Below are 19,301 nucleotides of genomic sequence, written 5' to 3'. Positions count from 1 at the left end.
TCACAGCCAGGACACGGTGGGAGCCCCGAGGGGTGACAACGGCTGCGGCGACGGGACTGGGCTGTCCCCCAGAGACTTGCTCCTCTTTTACGTGTCCTCCGCTGCTGCTGTGGGGGTTCTGCTTCAGCGAAAGCTTCTCAAGAAAAAGATTTTACTGCTCAAAGGGAGAAACCAGCCAAGTCGTGAGTGGGAAACACCGCCTCGGGGTAGGGGATGGGACATCCTCGGTGCTGGGAGCCCGACCAGGACATTTCCAAGGCAACTTTCTCCCCTCTCTGGGAGGAGCGGCCACCCCAGCTTGGCCCTGTGGTGGGGACTAAGGGTTCCTCCTCATCCCAGGTGTGCTGGGCTCCACGCAGGCAGCCAGCCCAGCTGGTGTTATTTACCCAGCAGCCGGCAACAGCACCCAGCATCCGGCTCCTTCTTTTATTGCACCTCCTTTCCAGAGATAAAACAAGGGCCGGAGCCTCACGGATCAGCTTGGACACTGCAGGGACCAGCACCAAACCCTTGGTGCAACAGGAGGCCGAGGTCCCCACGGCCTGTGGCATCCCCTGCGGTGTCCCCATGGGGTCCTCGCGTCGCCACTCCCCTGGGAAGGTGCGTTGCTCTGTGTGGGTAGATTTGCATGTTCACTCCCTCCAAGCCGGTACAGAGAGCTGAGATCGAGGCTTCTGAGCACGCAGCGTTGAAGCGATGGGGATGTCACCCGGCCGCCCGCGTCCCCGCGTCCCCTGGCTGCTGGCCTCGCTTCTCCTGGTGGCAGGTAGGCAGGAGGGGAGGGCAGCAGCCGTGCCGGGAGGGGGCCACGGCTGTTCCAACGCTTGCGATCCCCACTTATTAGTGAACCCCCTTTTCTTAGCAACGGTGAGAGCGAGCTGGGGTGTGGGTCCCAGTTGCAAAATGAACGCTGGCCCTGGCGGTTTAGAAAATACATGAAATATTAGGGGTGAGAACAGGCTTTTCCCTCTGCAAAGGAGCCGGGAATGATGCACCGGTGGTTCTTTGCGGGGTGAGCCGGGGCGAGCCGGGGCTGCTTTTTTGCAGCCGATGGGAGAAACGATGCGGGACATTGCTCGGCCTCCCCTCCTCGCTTTACTGCCGGCATAAATCAGCTCTGGAGAGGTTTACTGTCCCTGGCAGAGCTGGGAGCCCAAGGCCAGCGCCTGGGGCCGTTTGCTCCTTCTTCTGCTCCGTGGCTGCCGCTGGGCACGCTCGGCTCAGCCAACCGGCGATAGGGAAAGGGAAAATTCCCTTTGGCGAGTTCTGGAGGAAGGAAAGGAGGGGCGATCTTCCCTCTTTGTTTGCCTGCATGTTTCCGTGAGGAGGAAGAGGGAGGCCGAAGGGTGGCTTGGCCCCAGGCTGCTCCAGCCTTGCTGCAGCATCACCGCTCGGTACCCACATCCTGCAGCCGTCAGGGGTACCTGGAAAAAGCTCGATGGGTGCAATGAGTGGGCAGGGGCCGGGTGCTGCCTGACGTTCTACCACCACCCTGCTCCCCATCACCGCACACGGCTGCCGAACCCCAGCATCGCGGCGGTACCCAAACTGAAACCCCTCCCCAGGGGAGCGCGTCCCCAGAACCGGGGTCGGGGCAGGGCTGGGGGCAGGGGGGGGTGGGGGGATCCACGGCCACGCTCGCGTGACGGGGCGATGAACCCCTCAACGCTGCGACGGTGCGTGTGGTTTGCCGGCTACGGGCTGGCCGTGCGGTTCCCCCAACCTCGCTTTCCTCTCTGCAAACCAAAGCGGCTGCAAAGAGTGGGGGAGAGGCCAGAGCCAGCCCCGATGCACGAAGCACGTAGGAAACGAGCAGCCTGCAAGCGAGGGTGCAGGAGAAGCCCTGCAGTGTGTGGACGCGGCCGTCTGTCCGTCCATCCCGCTCCGGGGGGTGGCTGCGTCAGCATCTCGTAGCCACATCCCCTGGTGTGGGCGGCTCTGCTGGTGGGAGCATCTCGCCCCAGGAATCGGAAGCTGCACCTCAAAAGCTCAGCGCTGAGCTACCCCACGTCCCCGAGCAGGGGGTACCTCCCCCCACTGCGACCTGTGGGGACTTTTCTGAAGGTTTAACCTCAAGCCTGCCTCGGTTTGAGCCCCACTCGGGCGCAGGCGCCATGGGGAGAGCATCCTCATCCTCTCCGTGAAGCCCTGGCTAGTCCCCGTGATGGGGTCGACCCGTGCACAGCGTGGGGTGACACTGGGACAGCACAGGACGATGCTGGGAAGGTACCGTGAGCACCCAGGGGCGCCCAGCCCCGCGCGTGGTACCCGGCCGATGGGGATGCTGGCAGGAGTGTGATGGGTGTAGGATTAAATGAATCATCTCAGGGTGGGCGCTGCGCTCCCATGACTAAGGCACAGGCGGGCAGATGCCCATGGGTACCTCGAGCGAGGTCTGTGGGCAGGAATGGGGGGGGGTCTGCTGGGGTTCTCCAACCTCCAGATCATCCTTGTCCCGGCCAGGTGCTGAGGTTACCCAGCCCCAGCAGGTGAACGGCGTCCTGGGGGAGTCCGTGCTGCTCTCCCCAACTCTGCCCCCCAACAAGAAGGTGAAGGAGATCGAGTGGAGCTTTTCAGCTGGAACCGGCACCACCATTCAAGTGGCAGAGTTCGGTCCCGGCGGCTTCAAGCGCCCAGACCCCAAGGACCGGTTCAAGGACCGGCTGGAGATGTTCAACGAGACGGCGCTGAAGATCAGGGCCCTGGAGCGGGGCGACAGCGGGGTCTACGGGGCTCGGATTATACTGCACCCAGCGCTGGTGGAGGATCAGTCCTTCAACCTCTCCGTCTACGGTGAGTGGTTGCAAAGGGGGGTGGTGGAGACAGGTTTACAGCCCCGGTGGGACCAGCCTGCGGAAGAGGTGATAAAGCCCTTCTACACCCAGAGTTATCAGGGCCCAGGAAAGGGGAAGAGAAATTGCTCTTGCTGCTGAGCATCTGTCACGGGGATTTTCCTAAGGTTTATGAGTAACTGCGATCCACCCCCACCTGCGCTTCCCCTTCCCATGCCCTCTTGCTGCCCCTCCGGCCCAGCTCGCCCTCCCTGGGCGACCAAGGGTGTCCTTGGGGTGGCTTCGGGGTGGCCTCGGGGTGGCCCTGGGCGGGCTGGCTCCTGCGACAGCATTTCTTTGCACCTTGAACAGGGCCAGTGCAAGCGCCGGAGATCCAGCACCAGCTGCTCTCCTCCAGCACCCAAGGGTGCAACGTCTCCCTGCAGTGCCGGGTGCCGGACGGCAGCGGTGCTGAGGCTGCCTGGCAGCTCGGCAGCTCCCTCTGGGCGGAATGGGGAGAGCTCCGTGAGGACAAACGGACACTGCTCCTGGCCGTGCCCGCCACCGCCTTCAACTCCTGCTACACCTGCGTGGCCCGAAATCCCATCTCGGAGCGGAATGTCTCCATCTGCCTGGACACCCTGTGCCAGCAGCAGGGTAAAACCCCCCCCAGCACCCCAGCACCCCATCCCACCCAACCGGGGGGGTCCTGGCACCCACCACGGCTTGTCCCCACAGAGAAGCACAGCTGGCTGAGGTGGTATGTGTGCCTGGTGCTGCTGGGAATGACTCTGGTAGCCCTGCTCAGCATCGCCTGGTGCTGGAGGAAGAAGAGGAAGAAGAAAGCAGCAGAGAGAGGTAGGTGCTGCCAGGTCACAGCTGTGTCCTCGCAGCCGGGATTGCTCAGCAAACAGAGCTGGGAAAGAGGGAAATGGCTTTTTCCTTTGCTGCGGCTCTGCCTGCTCCTGCCTGCCCTGCCTGGAGCAGGGCGGCTCCATACCCCCCTTCCCCACAGCCCGGCTCCCCCTCCGGCACCCCTCGGCTCACCCCTGCCTGCTCCTCTCCCCGCAGCCACCACCGCCCCCCTGCCCAGCGAGGATGCTCCGATGGAGCCGCAGTATGCCAAGATCCAGATAAGAACTCCCCTGGAGGCATACGAGGAGGTGAGGCTGGGGAGGCCGGGGCTAAATTCGGCTCCTGGCCCGTTGCACGGCGATGCTGGGGCCGAATTCGGCTCGTGCCAGGGTTGGGCTCCGGCTTCCAGCCCTTCCCTCCAGGTGCTGAGGCCAAGGGTCCTTCCATGTCCCCGAAGTCCCCAGAGCTGGGGGGCACAGCCTCCTTCCTCAGCCCCATCACCTTGGAAGCAGCTCCCGGCATTGCTCTGAAGCTCCTTGTGCTTCACTGGGGAGGGGGTGGATGGGGAGGGGACATTGAAGGGTACTTGCCAGGGCCACCACGTCTCCAGGGGGGCTTGTCCCGGCTGGGGAAGGGCCACGACCGTCCCCCTGCCAAAGGGCCGGCGGCTCAGGGGGGGTTTCTCCCTATTTTCTGCCCCCACGCAGCAAAACCACCCCACCACCATCTACAGCGAGGTGCAGGCAGGCGCGGACAGCGGGGCCAAGCCCTTCGCCTAACCCACCGTGGCCAGCGAGTCCCACCGGTGCCTCGTCCATGCGGCACCGGGGGGGCTCTGTCCTCATCCCACCACCCCGAGGGACCCCAGCTCCGTCCCCGCGTTGCCCCCGAGCGGGACGACAAGGACCGCCGGGGACTCACGGCAGCGGGCAGGAGCGGCTGCCGCACGGTGCCATGGACCGACGGACACTCGTGTCCCCGATGCGGGGTCTCCTCCTGCCCCCCTCCCTGCTCCATGTGTGTCCCCCCCCCATCTCTGCCGGGGGAGCGGAGCAGGACTCGGGGGACGGGGAGCAGCGTCCCCAGGGGCTGCCACATCCCCTTTCCCCACACCCAAGAGCAGCCCAGTGGGGATGGGGGTGTGGGGCAGGTTGGAGGGGGGTCCAAACCCCTACCAGTACCCATTGGCTCACTCGTGACTCAAATAAAGGTGGGTGAAGGTGAGGTGGGGGTGAATTTATGGGGGCCAAAGTCCCCCCCGGGGGCACCCAGGGGTGTTGGGGTGCTGCAGCTGGCTGAGGGTCCCGGGCTGCCCTTCCTGCAGCGGAGTGGGGGGCTCTGGGTGATGGGGATGGGGGGAAACACATTTGTGTTTCAAAATTGGGGGGCACAGGGTGATGCTCAGGGCTGGGGTGGGGGAGCAGGGGGGTCCCAGCACCCACAGGGCGGGTAGGGGGGGCCCAGCACCCACGGGGCGGGGGCGGAGGGAACAGAACCCATGGCTCTGTGCCGGTCACGGCATGGCCCCTCCCCAGAGCGTGGGCACCCCCCAAGCTGCCCATGCCCCAGGACCCGATCCTGCACAGCCGGCCCCCCCCCATACAGCCCCAGTCCCCATGGGGCTGGATCCTGCACCGCTGGATCCTGGTACAGACACACCCCGGCACAGCTGAATCCACACACAGTGGGGTCCCTGGTGATGTGGATCCTTGCACAGCTGGATCCTCATACAGTCACACCCGTGCACAAGTGGATCCTCAAGAAGCAGGAACCCTGCACAGCTGGATCCTTGTACAGTCACACCCCTGCACAGCTGGATCCTTGTACAGTCACAACCCTGCACAGCTGGATCTCGGTAAAGTGGGACCCTTTGCACAGCTGAATCTTTGCACAGCTGGACACACCCCCCCCGGACCCCCCCCCCCCACCTGAATCCCCGCAAAGCTGGATCCCTGCACAGCTGGATCCCCATACAGTCACCCCTGTGCACAGCTGGATCCCCATGCAGCGAGATCCCTGCACAGCTGGATCCCAGTAAAGTGGGAGCCTTGCACAGATGGATCCACACAAAACTGGAGCCACACACACCAGGGTCCCCGCACAGCTGGATCCCTATACTGTAACACCCCTGCACAGCTGGATCCCGGTAAAGTGGGACCCTTGCACAGCTAGATCCTTGCACAGCTGGACCCTCCCTGCACAGCTGGATCCCCGCACAGCTGGATCCCGGTAAAGAGGGACCCTTGCACAGCTGGACCCTCCCCGCACACCTGAGTCCCCGATACCTGGATCCCTGCAGAGCTGGATCCCTTCACACCCGCAGGCCCCTTCGCTTTCCGCCCTCTTTTGTCCCCCGCCGCTGCCCGTCGCAGCGCCGGGGCGGGGCGAAGGCGGGGCGGGAGAGGCGTGGCCGTGCGTACGTGCGTGCGCGCTCCCGCCGCCCGCCGGGCCGGAAGCGGAAGCGCGTGTGAGCGTGCCCGGAAGTGTGTGGGCGGTGGCGGCGGTTCCGGTTCCGGCGGCCGTGCGGGGGAGGCAGCGGCGGCGGCGGCGGCAGCAGCGAGGCGAGCGGCGCGTTACCCCGCATCGGCACCGCGCCCTGGGCGCCCTCCGCCGCCCCACCGCACCCGCTCCACCCGCCGGACCCGCTCTCCGCACCCCCCCGCCGCCCACGCAGGTGGGTCCCGGTACCGGGCGCGGCCCAACCGCCGCCTCCTCCCGGCCTGCGACGGGGACGCCCCGGACGCGCAGCATCGATCGCGCCGGTGCCCGCGGGGCCGGCTGTTGGCGACGCGGGGGCCGAGGGCGCCCGTTACCGGCGGCGGCGGGGGTGGGGGGCACGGCGCGGCTGCCCCCGGTAACCGGGAGCCCCTCGGTGAGGCGGAGCCCTTTGGCGGCGGTGCTGGGGGTGGTGGGAGGCGTCCATCGGAGTTCTTTGGGGGGGGCTAAACGGGGAGCCCATCCCCCACCCCCGGTTACCGGGAGGCGCTTGGAGTAGGGGTGTTCGGAGAAGCGGGGAGCCCTCCCGGTAACGGGGCGCTTTGTAGGAGGTCGGTGGGGCGTACGGATCCCTGTGGCCTTGGGGAGGGCGAGCCTCGGTAACGGGGGGGGGGGGGGAGCGGCGGAGCCGTCGCTGCCCCGCCCGGGGCAGGGGAGGGAGCGGCGGGGCAGGCCGGGGCAGGCCGGCGGGAGGGGGCGGCGGCGGGGCTCGTAACGGGAGCCCCGGGCCCGGCCGCCGCCGCTTCGGCGCCTCGTCTCCTCCCGGCAGCCATTTACATGCTTTGAACATTTCAAAGCTGGGAAAAAAAATCAAAGCTGGAAAAGCCGGCGGGGACGGGACGGTTCCTCCGGGGGGGCTCGTCGGGACACCGGGGCCATGGGGGGTCGGGGGGGCGCTCCCGAGGAGCCGGTGGCTGCCGCCGCTAACCCCTCCCCCCCCCAGCGCCAAGGGAAAACGGGGCGCCGGGGTGGGGGTGGGGGGGACACAAGCGACACACACGCACCCCCCGCTTGATTTCCGAGGTACGGCGTTGAGCCGAGCCCACCTAAAGCGATTGGAATCAGATGTGCCGTTTCCAGCCGGGATCGGGAGCCGGGATTTTATTCCCGCCCCCCCCCCCCCACCGCCTTTTCCCTCCCTGGTACATCGGAGCGAGCTCAGCAGCTTGTGTATTTTGGCAGCGGAACCCGTCTAGTAACAGAAGACAAACTGTGTTTGGCTTGTTTTGTCTGTCTGACGGCCCCGCCGCGCTGCGTTCGCCGGCTTTAACGGCGAGGCAGGGATTAAACGCCGTCTTTTTTTTCTCTCTTTTTTTTTTTTTTTGCGGCGGGGAGGAAAAAAGGGATGGGGATGATTACGGTCAGGGAGGATCCCGGGCAGGGTTTCAGCTCGAGGTGGCCTCTCGAGAGCAATACCGAGTTGCCGGTTGTGTTAACGGCACGTCGATGTCGCTGATGCCGATTTCCTTGTGTTTCGCAGTCAGCAGGAGGGAGAAAATGAAAGCAGGCTGCAGCATTGTGGATAAGCCAGAAGGAGGAGGAGGTAAGGAAGTCTAAAGGCTGAGTTGTTCAGCTGTTACGAATTCTTTTCCCAGGATAAAGGAGCTCAGGCGGGATTAATTCCACCTCTCCTAAAAGCTCTCGTACGCGGGCAAAAGCCGCGTGTGAGTGAGGATCGATCAGACGTCTCGCGGTCGGCGAGTTTTTAAAAACGCCGGGTTTAATATGCCGATAAATCTTCCTGGAGGTGTTTTATTTGTAAGGATTTGGGATCTCTGAGGTGGATCCTCACTCCCACCCCCCCCGGCTCCGGTCTGGTACGGCTCGTGCCTGGTTTTGTCTCCGTCGCAGCATGCGATAGCGGTGTGGGTGGCGTTGGAGCGTGATGCGGTTTCTTCCACGCTGCCAGAGCCTGAAATTGTGGCCGTGATGATTTTGGGGGGGTGGGGGTGGGGGGAAGAAAAAAATAACCCCCCAAAAAACCCCCACCCTTCGCGTTCGTAGTTGTGCTGGGAAACTATTCTGAGAAAGCCAAACTTGGCAGTCGCTCAGAAACATCTGCCGGCGCAGTCGAAGCTGGAGCGAGCTGCCGTGCTCCGAAATAAGGGGGAGCTGGAGCGGCTGAGAGCTCGCCGCCCTCTCCCCCCCCCGCCATCAGCACGCCAAATGCTCAAACGGGGATTATTTGCCTTATTTCAGCCACCTGGAGTCCAAACTGTAGCAATGTCTAAAGCTTTTGGGCTCCTTTCTGCTTCTTCGCACGCTGACGTCCCTTTTCGTTTTACCATTTTTGTTTTTCGCGTAGTTTGGGGATTCTCCAAGAAGAGGGGGCTAAAACGAGCGAGAAAACGAGCGGCAGAGTAGGAGAGCTGGGTTTCTCTGCTTTCACATTGAATGTTTAACAGAATTACAGCCCCCAGCAACGCTCTGCGGTCTCGCTCTGGAGAAAACACGATAAATCCGCAGCAGAGCTTGGCGGTTGCGAGCTGTCGCTGTCTGACTTTTTTTCTGGGGTTTTTTTGGCCCTTTCCAAGGTTATCATTTCCCAGAGTGGGCTTACAAGACCGAGTCGAGCCCCGGCTCCCGGCAGATCCAGCTCTGGCATTTCATCCTGGAGCTGCTGCAGAAGGAGGAGTTTCGCCATGTCATCGCCTGGCAGCAGGGCGAGTACGGGGAGTTCGTCATCAAGGACCCTGACGAAGTGGCTCGGCTCTGGGGGAGAAGAAAATGCAAACCCCAGATGAACTACGACAAGCTGAGCCGGGCCCTCAGGTGAGCAGAAGTGTCCGTGGGGGTGAGGGACTGGTAACGAGCCTTCCTCCCATCCTTCCCCGCCTCACTTGGGCGTCCGACTGTAGCTATTCAGTCCCTGATTGGGTGGCACCTGCGTTTCTGGGAGGTTTGTATGAAATTTGGAGTTCTGGGATGCCAGATCGCTTGGGTAGGGCTGACTCTGCTTGGGTGTGATGAGACAGACAGGGGAGGGTGTCCCGGGTTCACCGTGCCGTGTTCTGCGTCACGGTGTAGATTCACACCTCTAAGTTCAGGTTGTTATTATCAGGACGGCTTCCTTCAGGGGAGCTTTTCTGCCTCTTTTCTCAGCTTTCATTGCCACTGCTGGCTTGAGCAATGAAGGTGTGGGAGGAAACCAGAGGTGTTCCTCTGTTATCGCGCCGTCAAGGGGACCGTTTCAGAGGAAGCGACTCCCTTCTCCATCATCGTTCCTACTTGCCTCTTTACCGCTAAATCCGCGCGTGAGGCAGAGGTTCGGTGCCGGCGGCCCGGGGTGACACAAATCATGTGTCCCTAAACATGAAACCGCATGTTCCCGAGCCCTGACGGCACAAATTTGGGTATCCTTAAGGGCACCACCAGCGTCCCCTCGTGTGAGGGAGGGGCTCAGTGCTCCTCACTGGGCACTTCACAACTCCAAAGCCTCCAAAACAACTTTCCCCTCTTATTTAGACCCTTCCATAGGGTTTGGTTTGGTTTCCAGTTATCGCTGTGTATTTTGAAGGCAGTCAGTGGATAACTAGCGCGACCCTCTGAAGTATTTCAGCTTTTCAAGCCTGTCACCTGCAGGAGTGGCCGGGTTCCTGACAGGTCCTGGCATTATCAGTCTGTAACATGGACTTCGCTGCCTTATGCCCTCTGATACCTCCTGGGTGGAGCTGACAAAGACAAACAAGGCAGCAAACACGAGTGTCTCATACTGGAACAGGAAGGAAACAATAAATTGAATGGCACCGAGGCTGTAATTGGTGCATGGGAGTGGAAAATAGCCTCCACCTGCTGAACGCTGATCATGCCTCGGCATCTTGATGCCGAGCGCGAGAGCGCTGAGGGTATCAGCAGCCGCTTCAGCTCAGGACCTGTGGCTCCTTCCTCCTGCTGCTGGGGGCTGGCCCCGCTTCGGTGCACGCTGCGGCGCCAGGCACCCTGCCTTAATCTCCCTCCCGAGTACAGAGAACAGCGGCCGATCCGTGTGTAACACCTTTGTTTGTACACCAGCATTAGGAGGCTGAGGACAAACAGGGGTGGTGTAAGCGGGGAGGAGGCTGCGGTGGGGATTAGACCCGCTGTCTCCGTGGCCGAGTTCTTCTGCCTTCGTTTGCCGCCGCGGAGGGGAGGAGGGGAGGCTGGCCGGCGGTCCGGGCTGGCTGCGAGCGCCCACCCTCCGCAGTGCCTGCAAAGGAGAGGGAGTGTTTTTAATCCAAAGGTGCAAAATGGGTGAACAGAAGGGAAGCAACTTGCTCACGGGCACGGGAGCAGCAGAAACCAGCTCTCCTGATTTCCAACCCGATGCCCTGTACGCTGTTACGATACCCAGCACCTTGAAGGTTGCAGAAATAAAAAGCAAATCTGAGGCTACCTGGTTAATTTGGTCCCTTTTGCTCCGCTCCATCGTGGCACTGAGTTTTATTCTCCCGCAGCCCAGGCACACGTTCCCCCCCCCTTTCAGGCTCTGTGTCTCAGCAGAGCTTCACCTGAACTTTCCCCTCCTCTCCTCGGTCGTGTCGCGTCGCCCTGGCAGCCGCAGCCCGTGTCTCGCCGCGGGGCGCTCGCGGGGCCGGCCGTAGGGAGGTAGCGCCAAGCGCTGTGCGGGGTGCTTGCGCGAGACCCCCGCCCCCAGTCCGCAGCACCGGTCCCAGTTCGGACAGGGGCGAGAACAGCGTGTACAGGCTGGGCCTGTTGTCCAGCTTTCGATTCCCTTTGAGCTCACCTTTTCCCACACGTTCTAAGGAACATAATGGTCTGTAAAATGGTTGGAAACCTGCTGCTAAAAACGTGTTGTAAAAGGGTGTGGGTGTCGTTTGGAAACTTCCCGATCGACTAATATTTTCTCCTACTAATAACATAAATTCTCTGGGGAGCTTCATTTTTGTAGGTGGGTGTTGATGGCGCTGAAAGAAACGAGACCTTTAAACAGATCACCGCGTGCTTTGATCGATCTCCGTACCTTTCCCTAACAGATACTATTACAACAAGAGGATTCTCCACAAGACAAAAGGCAAAAGGTTCACCTACAAGTTCAACTTCAACAAGCTGGTGATGCCCAACTACCCGTTCATTAACATTCGGCCTAACGGTGAGTGCGGGGTCGGGGCGGCTCTTTTTAACCGGCCCCGCTCCTGGGGTGCGCAGCGGGGCCGGGACCAACCCCGCAGCCTCTGCAGATCCCCCCTCAGTTATCTCCTACGCTTGAAAGGCTGCGGGGGCAATCACTGCTGCTGCAGTGGGAATGCCTGGACGTTGATAAAGCCTTATCTGGAGCGCTCTTTCCCTCGGGTTTCTCACAGACGCATCTGCGGTTGTCTTCAGGGGAGACTGGAGGCATTTTGGTTTCCTACCCGAGCTTGCTCGTTGGCCTGTCCTTACGGGCGCCGCGGGTTTGCTTTGCTTTGCTCTCGGCGGGGGTGGGTGTCCTTGGGATAAGAAGGTCTTAGTTCTGTTGCAGGGACCTTGCCTCACTCACATGCTTGTTAACATAAGTTTATGGTGCCATATAAATGTGACCCTTCGTGACAAGGAGCTTAGAGGTGCACGGCCAGGCGTGCATGTGAGCGCTATCAGAGAGTTCGCAGCTTAACAACAGTTTGCTCTCCTCCCTGCTTCTGCAGAGGCCCCTTGTTTACTTCAGTTCTGCTCCTTTTGTACCAAAAAGAGCTTTTTCTTAACCGACTTCTGCCTAGAGTTCAGACGGATGTAATAGCGAGCGCAGAGCAGTGCTCCAAAGAGTAGTAACTCGCCGGAGTTTGACTAAAATCACAGGTATTTCTCGATTCTCCCTGCGGCAGAACAGCGTGCTGACATTCAGGCTAACAAAAAAGAGTTTGGGAACGGAGCGTAATTGTTCCCTTCTCGTCCTAAAAGGCCTTTGAGTCTCTTGCCGGGAGCAGGAGTTCGCTCTGGATCTGTCCCAGAGTCAGCAGTACTGCTGTGGTTTCTCTGGAAGAGGGTCCTTTGTTCGCAAGGTCATTTTTGGTGGAGTTGAGTCCCCCCCCCCAACCCCGTAGCTGGATTCCTACAGCTGGGGTGATCGCCTCCACGACTGCACAGCCACCACGCAACCAGGGAAATTAGCGGCCTTCGAGTCCATCAAAAAAAAGAGGCACGCACAGCCTAAAAACCCTTCTGGAAGTCATTACGGCGAGGCCCGAGACGGCCAACTCTCCGCAGCAAAGGGAGCGCGAACGCGGAGGCGCCTGAGCTAGCCTTTCTCACAGCACCGTGCGCTTAGTTCTCACCTCGTGAAGAGCGCCCCAGGGGAAGCCTTGAAGATTCGTCTAGCAGGGAGAGAGAGCAGGGGAAAGTGGGGTTTGAATGTTGACTCTGAAACCCCGGCGGCTGAGAAAAACAGGTTACGTGTGGGCAAGAGTATTTCTCATCGGTGCTCGTGTAGCCTGTGCCTACGTACGGCGGTGGCTGCTCGTTGATCTTGGCAGTGGAAGCGACCTGCGTCGCTCCCCGCCCCTGGGGGAGTCCTGGCCGGGCGCGAGCGTAAACGCGATTTCAAGGCATTGTCTTCGAAGCGAACGGTGACCCCAAAACGGGGCCGGGAGAATAGAAATATTCATAAAGGTGTTCAGCTTCACCTGTGTGGGACGCGCTGCCTTTATGGCGGCGGGGAGAAGGAAATGTATTCTCCAGGAGCCCTTAGCCAAAGCATGGGGGTGTAAGATGTAGTACGAAGCTGCGCTGCAAATCTATAATTACTTGCAGCAACGAGTCTGGGCAGTTCCAGCTCAATATTGCTCACTGCTGTTCCTTTTCCCTGTTTGCAGCCACTCCCTCCTATCTCTGGGGCATGCATTTAAAAAAAGAAGTTTGGAGAACTGGAATGCACTTGTCTAATTACAACCTGTTTTCTTTCCTTCTGGCTGGGATGGGGGTTGGGATATCAAACCTGTTTGGGGCACGGGAATCGGGTTTCTTTTCTCGACGCTTAGCGCGGTTTTAGAAGGGAAGGGAGAATCAACAGGCGCTTTGTGGAGGTGAGAGAGCGGGTGGAGGAGTTTGCCTCGATACGGCACGAGTCAGTCGTAGACAGGCGGCTCTGTAGGCACGGCGGTGGAAGAGGAGCCGGCGAGAGCTGGCAGAGACGTTGAGAGGAGACGTCTTGCCAGAAAAGCACAAATCAGTGACTTTCAGTCAGCCCTGAGAGCTTGAGGTTCGCCGGCAGCGCTTCTGCCGGTGGCGTCGGAGCGCGATTGCTTAACCCCGCTCCTAACGCGCCGTCGTCGAGACGTTTTCTGGTTCAACCAGCGCGAGGAGGTCAGGGGAGGGCATCCGAAAGTGGAAGTTATTTCGGTGGCACTGGAGGTTCACGAAACCTCAGCCGGGGCGGAGGGAGGAGAGGATTCATCCCCAGCAGTGGCGAGGTTTTGAGGTGGGCAGAGGAGACCGGAGCTATGCAGGGGAAGGGAGCAGATGGGAAAGGCGCCTCCCATCTAATCGTCCGCCGCGTTGTTGATAGCGCGTGATATTTTTGTGTTAGTCTTCCAAACGCCTGCGGGCGCAGCCTGAAAAGAAGCTCTTTACCTGTGGTTTAACCCCCTCGGGAACCGCGCTCTTAACTCTCTCCCGTACTCTTTTTCTCTCTTTCCCGCCCCTGTCCCAGGTGTCGTGCCGCAGAGCGCTCCTCCTGTCCCCACAGCTTCGTCCCGCTTCCATTTCCCACCGCTGGACAGCCACTCTCCCACCGAAGATGCCCAGCCCGGTCGGTTCTCCGGTGGGTCCCTGGTCCCATCCAACCCAGAAGCGTTGGGTGACGGCGGCGAGAGGAAGCCGGACATGCCGGAGCTGGAGGACGGCTCCTCGGATTGGCGCCGTGGCGTGGATCTCATGGCCTCGCGCAACGCCGTGGGCGCCGGTAGCGTCAATCACCAGAAGCGCAAGCCCGATATCATGCTCCCTCTCTTCACCAGGCCTGGGATCTACCCAGATCCTCACAGCCCCTTTGCCGTGTCCCCTCTGCCGGGGCGCGGCGGGGTCCTAAACGTCCCGATCTCTCCAGCGTTGTCCCTGACGCCCACCCTTTTCTCCTACAGCCCCTCTCCGGGCCTCAGCCCCTTCACAGGTAGCAGCTGCTTCTCTTTTAACCCCGAGGAAATGAAACACTACCTGCATTCGCAAGCTTGCTCCGTCTTCAACTACCACCTGAGTCCGCGGACTTTCCCCCGCTATCCGCTCATGGTGCCACCACTACAGTGCCAAATGCCCCTCGAGGAGCAGCCCCAGTTCCCCATCAAGCTACAGCCTCCACCCGTGGGCCGCAAAAACAGAGAGAGACTGGAAAGCGCTGAGGAGCCGGCGGCCCCGCAGCTAGCTACTCCTCCTCCCCGGGTCAAGGTCGAGCCCGTGATGGACAAGGAGGCAGAGTCCGAAGAGCTGCCGGCGAAAGGAAAAGACAAAAGCGAGAGAGAGGAAGGCTCCGGCCTGCCAGCCGGCCTGGAAGAGGAGAAAGGGCCTGTGTTTGCCAGACCAGCCGCCCCATCGTGGCACCCAGCCCCACCGGCACCCCTCCCGGCCGGCTTCTTGCCTGACGAATCCCAGGAGCAAGGAGAGAGCAGCGGGGAGAAATCATCCCGGGAGCCTGCCGGAGAACCGGGAGCGCAGGAGAAGAGAGAGGATGCCCTGATGCCTCCGAAGCTGCGTCTCAAGCGCCGCTGGAACGGTGACCGGCAGGCGGACGTCCCCGAGGAGCGCCAGAACGGCCGACTCCACTGGAACGGGGCGCTGGGCGGCTCGCACCTCGCGGCGGGTCCCAAGGCCGTGGCGGCCGCGGCTGCCTCCGACACCTAAGCCCGGGGGAGCCTCGCGGTCCATCAGCGCTGAAAACATCTGTGTATTTATGTAGCAAGGTTGCAGAGCGTGGGGGGCGGGCGGGGGGCTGGGGCTAGCCTGGTTTGGTAATTCTAGAAACTAGGGGTTTTGTGTTCTTTGTTTTCGTTGTTGAATTGCAGGTGAGACGCGGTTGTCTCGCTCCGATTAGGAGAGGCGAGGGAAGCCGGGCCGCCCTCGCGCGCAGGCTTCGGGCCTCGCACGAACTCCAGCGGGGTCGAGGCCTCCACCGGGACGGAGGAACTCCAGGCACGGTCTATTTTCTATACGCTCTAGTATTTATAGAAGCAGGAATCTCCGAATTCATCTAGTTCCCTTTTCTTTTTATATATGGAGCCTGGTGCGATGGTGGGAGAGGATTTCCTGCCCGTTCGAGACGTGCTGTGTGTCAGCCTCGGAAGCCGTCTGTATGGTTTTTTTTTTGGGGGGTGGGTGGGTAGAGGGGGGGACGCTGGGGGAACATTGCACTGTCTGCGAATCGGGGAAGGTTGCAGAGAGACACAAGTGGGAAAGTCGCCGGCGAGGGGTGGGACGCCGCCGGAGAGGGAGCGGCGATCCCGGCGAGCGGATCTCGGTAGCGCTTTTGGGATAACGTTAGTCGTCCTTTTCGCCTTTCTGAAGTAACTGCAGAAGCCATGAGCAAAATATTTAAAAAAAAAAAAAAGAGAAAACACATACAAAAAAAAAAAATCTTTCAGGGAAGGGAGTGGGGTGGGAAAAAAAATTAACCTAATGCCTTTAATATACGCATTAAAATGTACCCTAGGTTTTTTTTTTTCCCCCTAATTGTATGGGTGGAGTTGGGAGCGATTGGAAGATTAACACTGAAATGATTGTGGTGAGTTCATAGAGAAGGAATGACAGGAGCTTTGTTAAATCTTATTTCCTTTGTTTGGTTCCCCTATCACTTTGACTCATGCCTTAACTACGTGTACACTTTATGCGAGCAGGGGCTATTGGCAGAAGCCGCCGGCGCGAGGGCCGGGCGCGTCTGGCCGGGTTTCGCGCAGGTTTTTCGGGAGCGGAGGGGCGGCCGTGCCCGCCGGGCGCCGTCCGCCGCGGGCCGGGTCGAGGCGGGGTTCGCGGTGTAAATCTCGCTGTATTTTCGCTGTAAATCTATTTCCCTACGCGGCTGCGTTTCTCGTTAGGCTGATAGAAGTTTTTTCCGGATTACATCGAGGAAACGCTCTTGTCTCCCGCTGCTTCGGGACGAATCCCGAACGATTCCTTGAAAGGAGCTTGGAAACAACCGATCTCCATGGGGATGGAGCTGTATCCAGCGAGCGGCTGATTATTCACGCGCTCGTAGGCGAGAGGCGTGCGCGGGCAGATTTCTCCGGTCGAGGACTCAGTAACTGTTGTAGGAGGGGAGCGTGTGTGAGCACAAGATTATTTGCAGACGCGATTTAGGCAGGTAGATGGGGCTGGTTGGGCCCCGTCAAAATGAGACGCCGTGTGTCGTACCCGGAGCGGTTCTAGGGCGGGGGGTGGGGGTGCAGTGCGCTTACCCCGGCCGGGCTCCGGACCCCCAGCGCCGGGATCGACCTCCACGGTACGCAGAGGACAAGGGGGTGTGGGGGGGAAGGAGCCCCTCGATCCGGCCCCGGAGGAAGGGGTTCAACGAGTGAACTCAGGAATTAGAAACACGAGGCCTTTCCCATCAGTAATGCATATCGTCACCCCCCCACCCACCCCTCGCGCCCAAGTGCCGGCGCCCGCGGGCGCCGCTCCTGTTTCGAGGGGGGAACCGCCCTTCTCGCCCTTTATTTAAGGCAAAAAAAAAAAACAACCAACAAAACCCAAGAAGTTGAACCGTTGTTTGGCTTTAAAAGTTTGTAATCGATTTTGGGAAGGGGAGGTGAAAGGGGGGGTGGGGGGTGGGGGGGGGGTGGGGGTTGTCTTCGTAGCCATTGCACTGCAAAACCGGGAGCTCCGCGTTCAGGGATAAAGGACTCAGGTTCTCAGGACAACGGACCAGTGACCGGCTGCGGGCGATGGGCTCCGCTTCGGAGGAAGGTGGGGGGCGGGGGGGGGGGCAGCCAGCCAGCAAACCGCCCCCCCTCCCCACCCTACCCCTCCCCAAATCTCCGCGCCGGCAGCGTCACCCGCATCCCCGCCGGCTCAGGGTGGTGGGGGGGGGTGTCGGTGCGAGGCGGGGGGTGTCCGTCCGTCCCCCCGACCAGACTTCGCATTGCCTAGCAGCAGCCTCGGAGGAGGGCGCTTATAAATAACATTTTAAATAATTAAAAGAAATTATATATATTCCGATGTGCCAAAATATTTAAACTTGTAAAGTTTAAATGGTTGAAATCTCAACGTCCACCTGTATTAATTAATCAAGAGCATGTTAATGTTTAAACCATTTTTGCTTTGTTTAGTCATAGAGAATCTGTAGGAAAGAGACTTTAATCGGACAACCAGCAGTACGCCGAGGTGGGGGGGGGGGGACAGAAAAATCGAGACGGGGCAGGGAGGATCAGCCGCGCGTCTCCCCGCGAGCCCGGCAGGACGAGCTGCAGAGCCGAAACTCCCCGAGTCCGGGGGAAGAGGAGGAAGAGGAGGAGGAGGAGGAAGAGCCCCTCTCCAGAAGCATTAACCTGGGCGGCCGATCGTGTCGCCCTCGTCGCCTGCGGGAGGTTCCGCCCGTTGCTCGGTTGTCCCTTGTTTTTTATTTATTCCATAATTATGTTGTTTTTAAAGTAACTTGTTTTTTTTGTGTTTTTTTTTTGTTTTGTTTTTTTTTTTTCCTCTTCGTCTTATGGATCCTGGTGGGTTTAAAAAAAACCAACATGAATTTCTTGTGGTTTGAAATAATCGTAATCAGATTGTTTAAAAATTCGATTTTTAGAGTGCTTTTAAGGAGAAAATATTTACCGATAGCAGGTTGGGGGGGTTGTGGTTTTTTTTTTGTTTTGTTTGTTTTTTAAGGGGAAAAAAACCCAACAAATCACTTTTCCTGAGGCATGTTCTTTGACTTTACTAGAACCGATTCAGCAGGGATTAGTGTGGATGCATACACGTACGGCGGGGACGCGGTTGGCTTGAGCTGTCCGTCCGCGGAGAGCGGGATTGAACGTGTGTGTATATGTACATAACAATGTAAAGTAGTCTTTAAATACTCCATTGTGCAGTGCCTTTAGACGTTCCACTTTCTATAAAGTCTTCAAAAAAAAAAAACAACAAAAAGTTTGCATATATATATTATATATATATGATGTAATGTTATAGAAATATATGTATAATATACATATTTTTTCCAGGGGTATCTGATAGCTCTGTATTTTGTTATGGAAGTTGAAAGAAAAAAAAAAAAGTATTTTACCTCAAATTAAAAAGTTAAATAAACCTTTTAAATAAGCATTTCTGCTGGTAGCTCGGTTCTTGGCGGGGTCTCGCTCCGGGGCCGGGAAGCGGGTCTTAACCAGGGTCTCTCCGAGCCTTTCCTAGAGCCGAGGCCGCGGCCGGACCCGCCTGTCGCCGGTGGCTCCGTTTTGGGGAGAGGAGGGTCCGCGGGGACCCCGCAGCCGCCTCTGCTCCCGCACCCCAAACCCCCACGGCACCGGCAGCCCCGGCCGCGGGTGGCTCTGACCCCGCGCCCCGGCGGGGACCGACGGACGGGGACCGACGGACGGGGTCGGCGAGACCCGAAGCGCCGCCGGGCGGGATGGGGGGGCGGACGTGGGGCTCTTGTAACGCTGGGTTTAAACCGAATTTGACTAAAACCGGCTTAAATCCCCGCTCTCCCTGCCTTGGCCAGGCCCATGGCCAACGGTGCCGCCTTTTCTAGGCTTCCTCCAGCGGAGAAGGGCTGGAGGGGCCGGGGCAGGCGGCGTGGGGGACCCCGCTGGGGCCGGGGCAGGCGGCGCGGGGGCTCTATTTTATTTCCTTTTTATTTTACTTCTGAGCAGAGAAAAGGGATCTGTGTCAGGAGGGGATTAGGAGACGGAGCTCCTGGCTGTCGGCCCTGCGCTTGCACCGTGGGGCTCTGCCCTGTGGCCGTCCCCTTCCCAGGCCTTCCTAATTACTATATTATTAATAATTATTATTATTTTCTTGCTCGAGCCCGACCGCCCCCAGCACCCCCCTGCTCTCGGAGGGACGGAATTGCCCGGCGAGAGCTTTCCCGCTCCCTTCCTCAGACACCTAATTAATCTAATAAGAAATATATTTAATTAAACACCCATTAATTCCAAGGCCACGTGCGCCAGGGTCCCGACAGCCGGCTAATCCTCACGGTTTGGGGGATGGATTTATTTTTAATTTCTCCATCAGTTCTTATCAATTAGGTGTGAATTCAAGACCCTGGTTTTGCTGCTGCCGGCGACGTGCGGCGGC

General features: G+C 59.6%; 2 protein-coding genes and 1 long non-coding RNA gene across 6 annotated transcripts; 2 read left to right on the top strand and 1 right to left on the bottom strand.

Annotated features, from left to right (window-relative positions):
• Positions 1–134: 134 nt before the first annotated feature.
• Positions 135–3,580, bottom strand: LOC135318007 (uncharacterized). Its single transcript, XR_010376519.1, has 2 exons — positions 3,492–3,580; positions 135–2,850 (listed from the first exon to the last, which is right to left on the bottom strand). It is a non-coding gene; the product is annotated as an uncharacterized LOC135318007 (long non-coding RNA).
• LOC135318006 (SLAM family member 5-like) lies at positions 688–4,424 on the top strand. 2 transcript variants are annotated; one of them, XM_064474793.1, is made up of 5 exons: positions 688–766; positions 2,464–2,793; positions 3,144–3,629; positions 3,843–3,934; positions 4,334–4,424. In XM_064474793.1, the coding sequence occupies exons 1-5, from the start codon at positions 697–699 to the stop codon at positions 4,403–4,405; spliced, it is 1,050 nt and encodes a 349-aa protein (XP_064330863.1). In that variant the 5' UTR covers positions 688–696; the 3' UTR covers positions 4,406–4,424. The 2 variants fall into 2 exon arrangements, with proteins under 2 accessions (XP_064330863.1, XP_064330862.1); XM_064474792.1 differs by lacking the exon at positions 688–766 and having other exon boundaries at positions 2,370–2,793.
• A 1,680-nt stretch (positions 4,425–6,104) lies between these two features.
• LOC104044920 (ETS translocation variant 3) lies at positions 6,105–18,326 on the top strand. 3 transcript variants are annotated; one of them, XM_064474734.1, is made up of 5 exons: positions 6,105–6,300; positions 7,603–7,665; positions 8,657–8,894; positions 11,096–11,211; positions 17,345–18,326. In XM_064474734.1, exons 2-5 carry the CDS (start codon positions 7,620–7,622, stop codon positions 17,359–17,361), a joined length of 417 nt encoding a protein of 138 aa, XP_064330804.1. In that variant the 5' UTR covers positions 6,105–6,300; positions 7,603–7,619; the 3' UTR covers positions 17,362–18,326. The 3 variants fall into 3 exon arrangements, with proteins under 3 accessions (XP_064330804.1, XP_064330802.1, XP_064330803.1); XM_064474732.1 differs by lacking the exon at positions 17,345–18,326 and adding an exon at positions 13,744–15,873 and having other exon boundaries at positions 6,107–6,300; XM_064474733.1 differs by lacking the exons at positions 6,105–6,300; positions 17,345–18,326 and adding exons at positions 6,338–6,498; positions 13,744–15,873.
• The last annotated feature ends 975 nt before the right edge of the window (positions 18,327–19,301 follow it).

The sequence above is a fragment of the Phalacrocorax carbo genome, chromosome 28, assembly GCF_963921805.1.
Source record: "Phalacrocorax carbo chromosome 28, bPhaCar2.1, whole genome shotgun sequence".
NCBI lineage: Eukaryota > Metazoa > Chordata > Aves > Suliformes > Phalacrocoracidae > Phalacrocorax > Phalacrocorax carbo.
The sequence above is the reverse complement of the archived record's forward strand: the minus strand, read 5'-3'. Positions and strand labels throughout refer to the sequence as shown.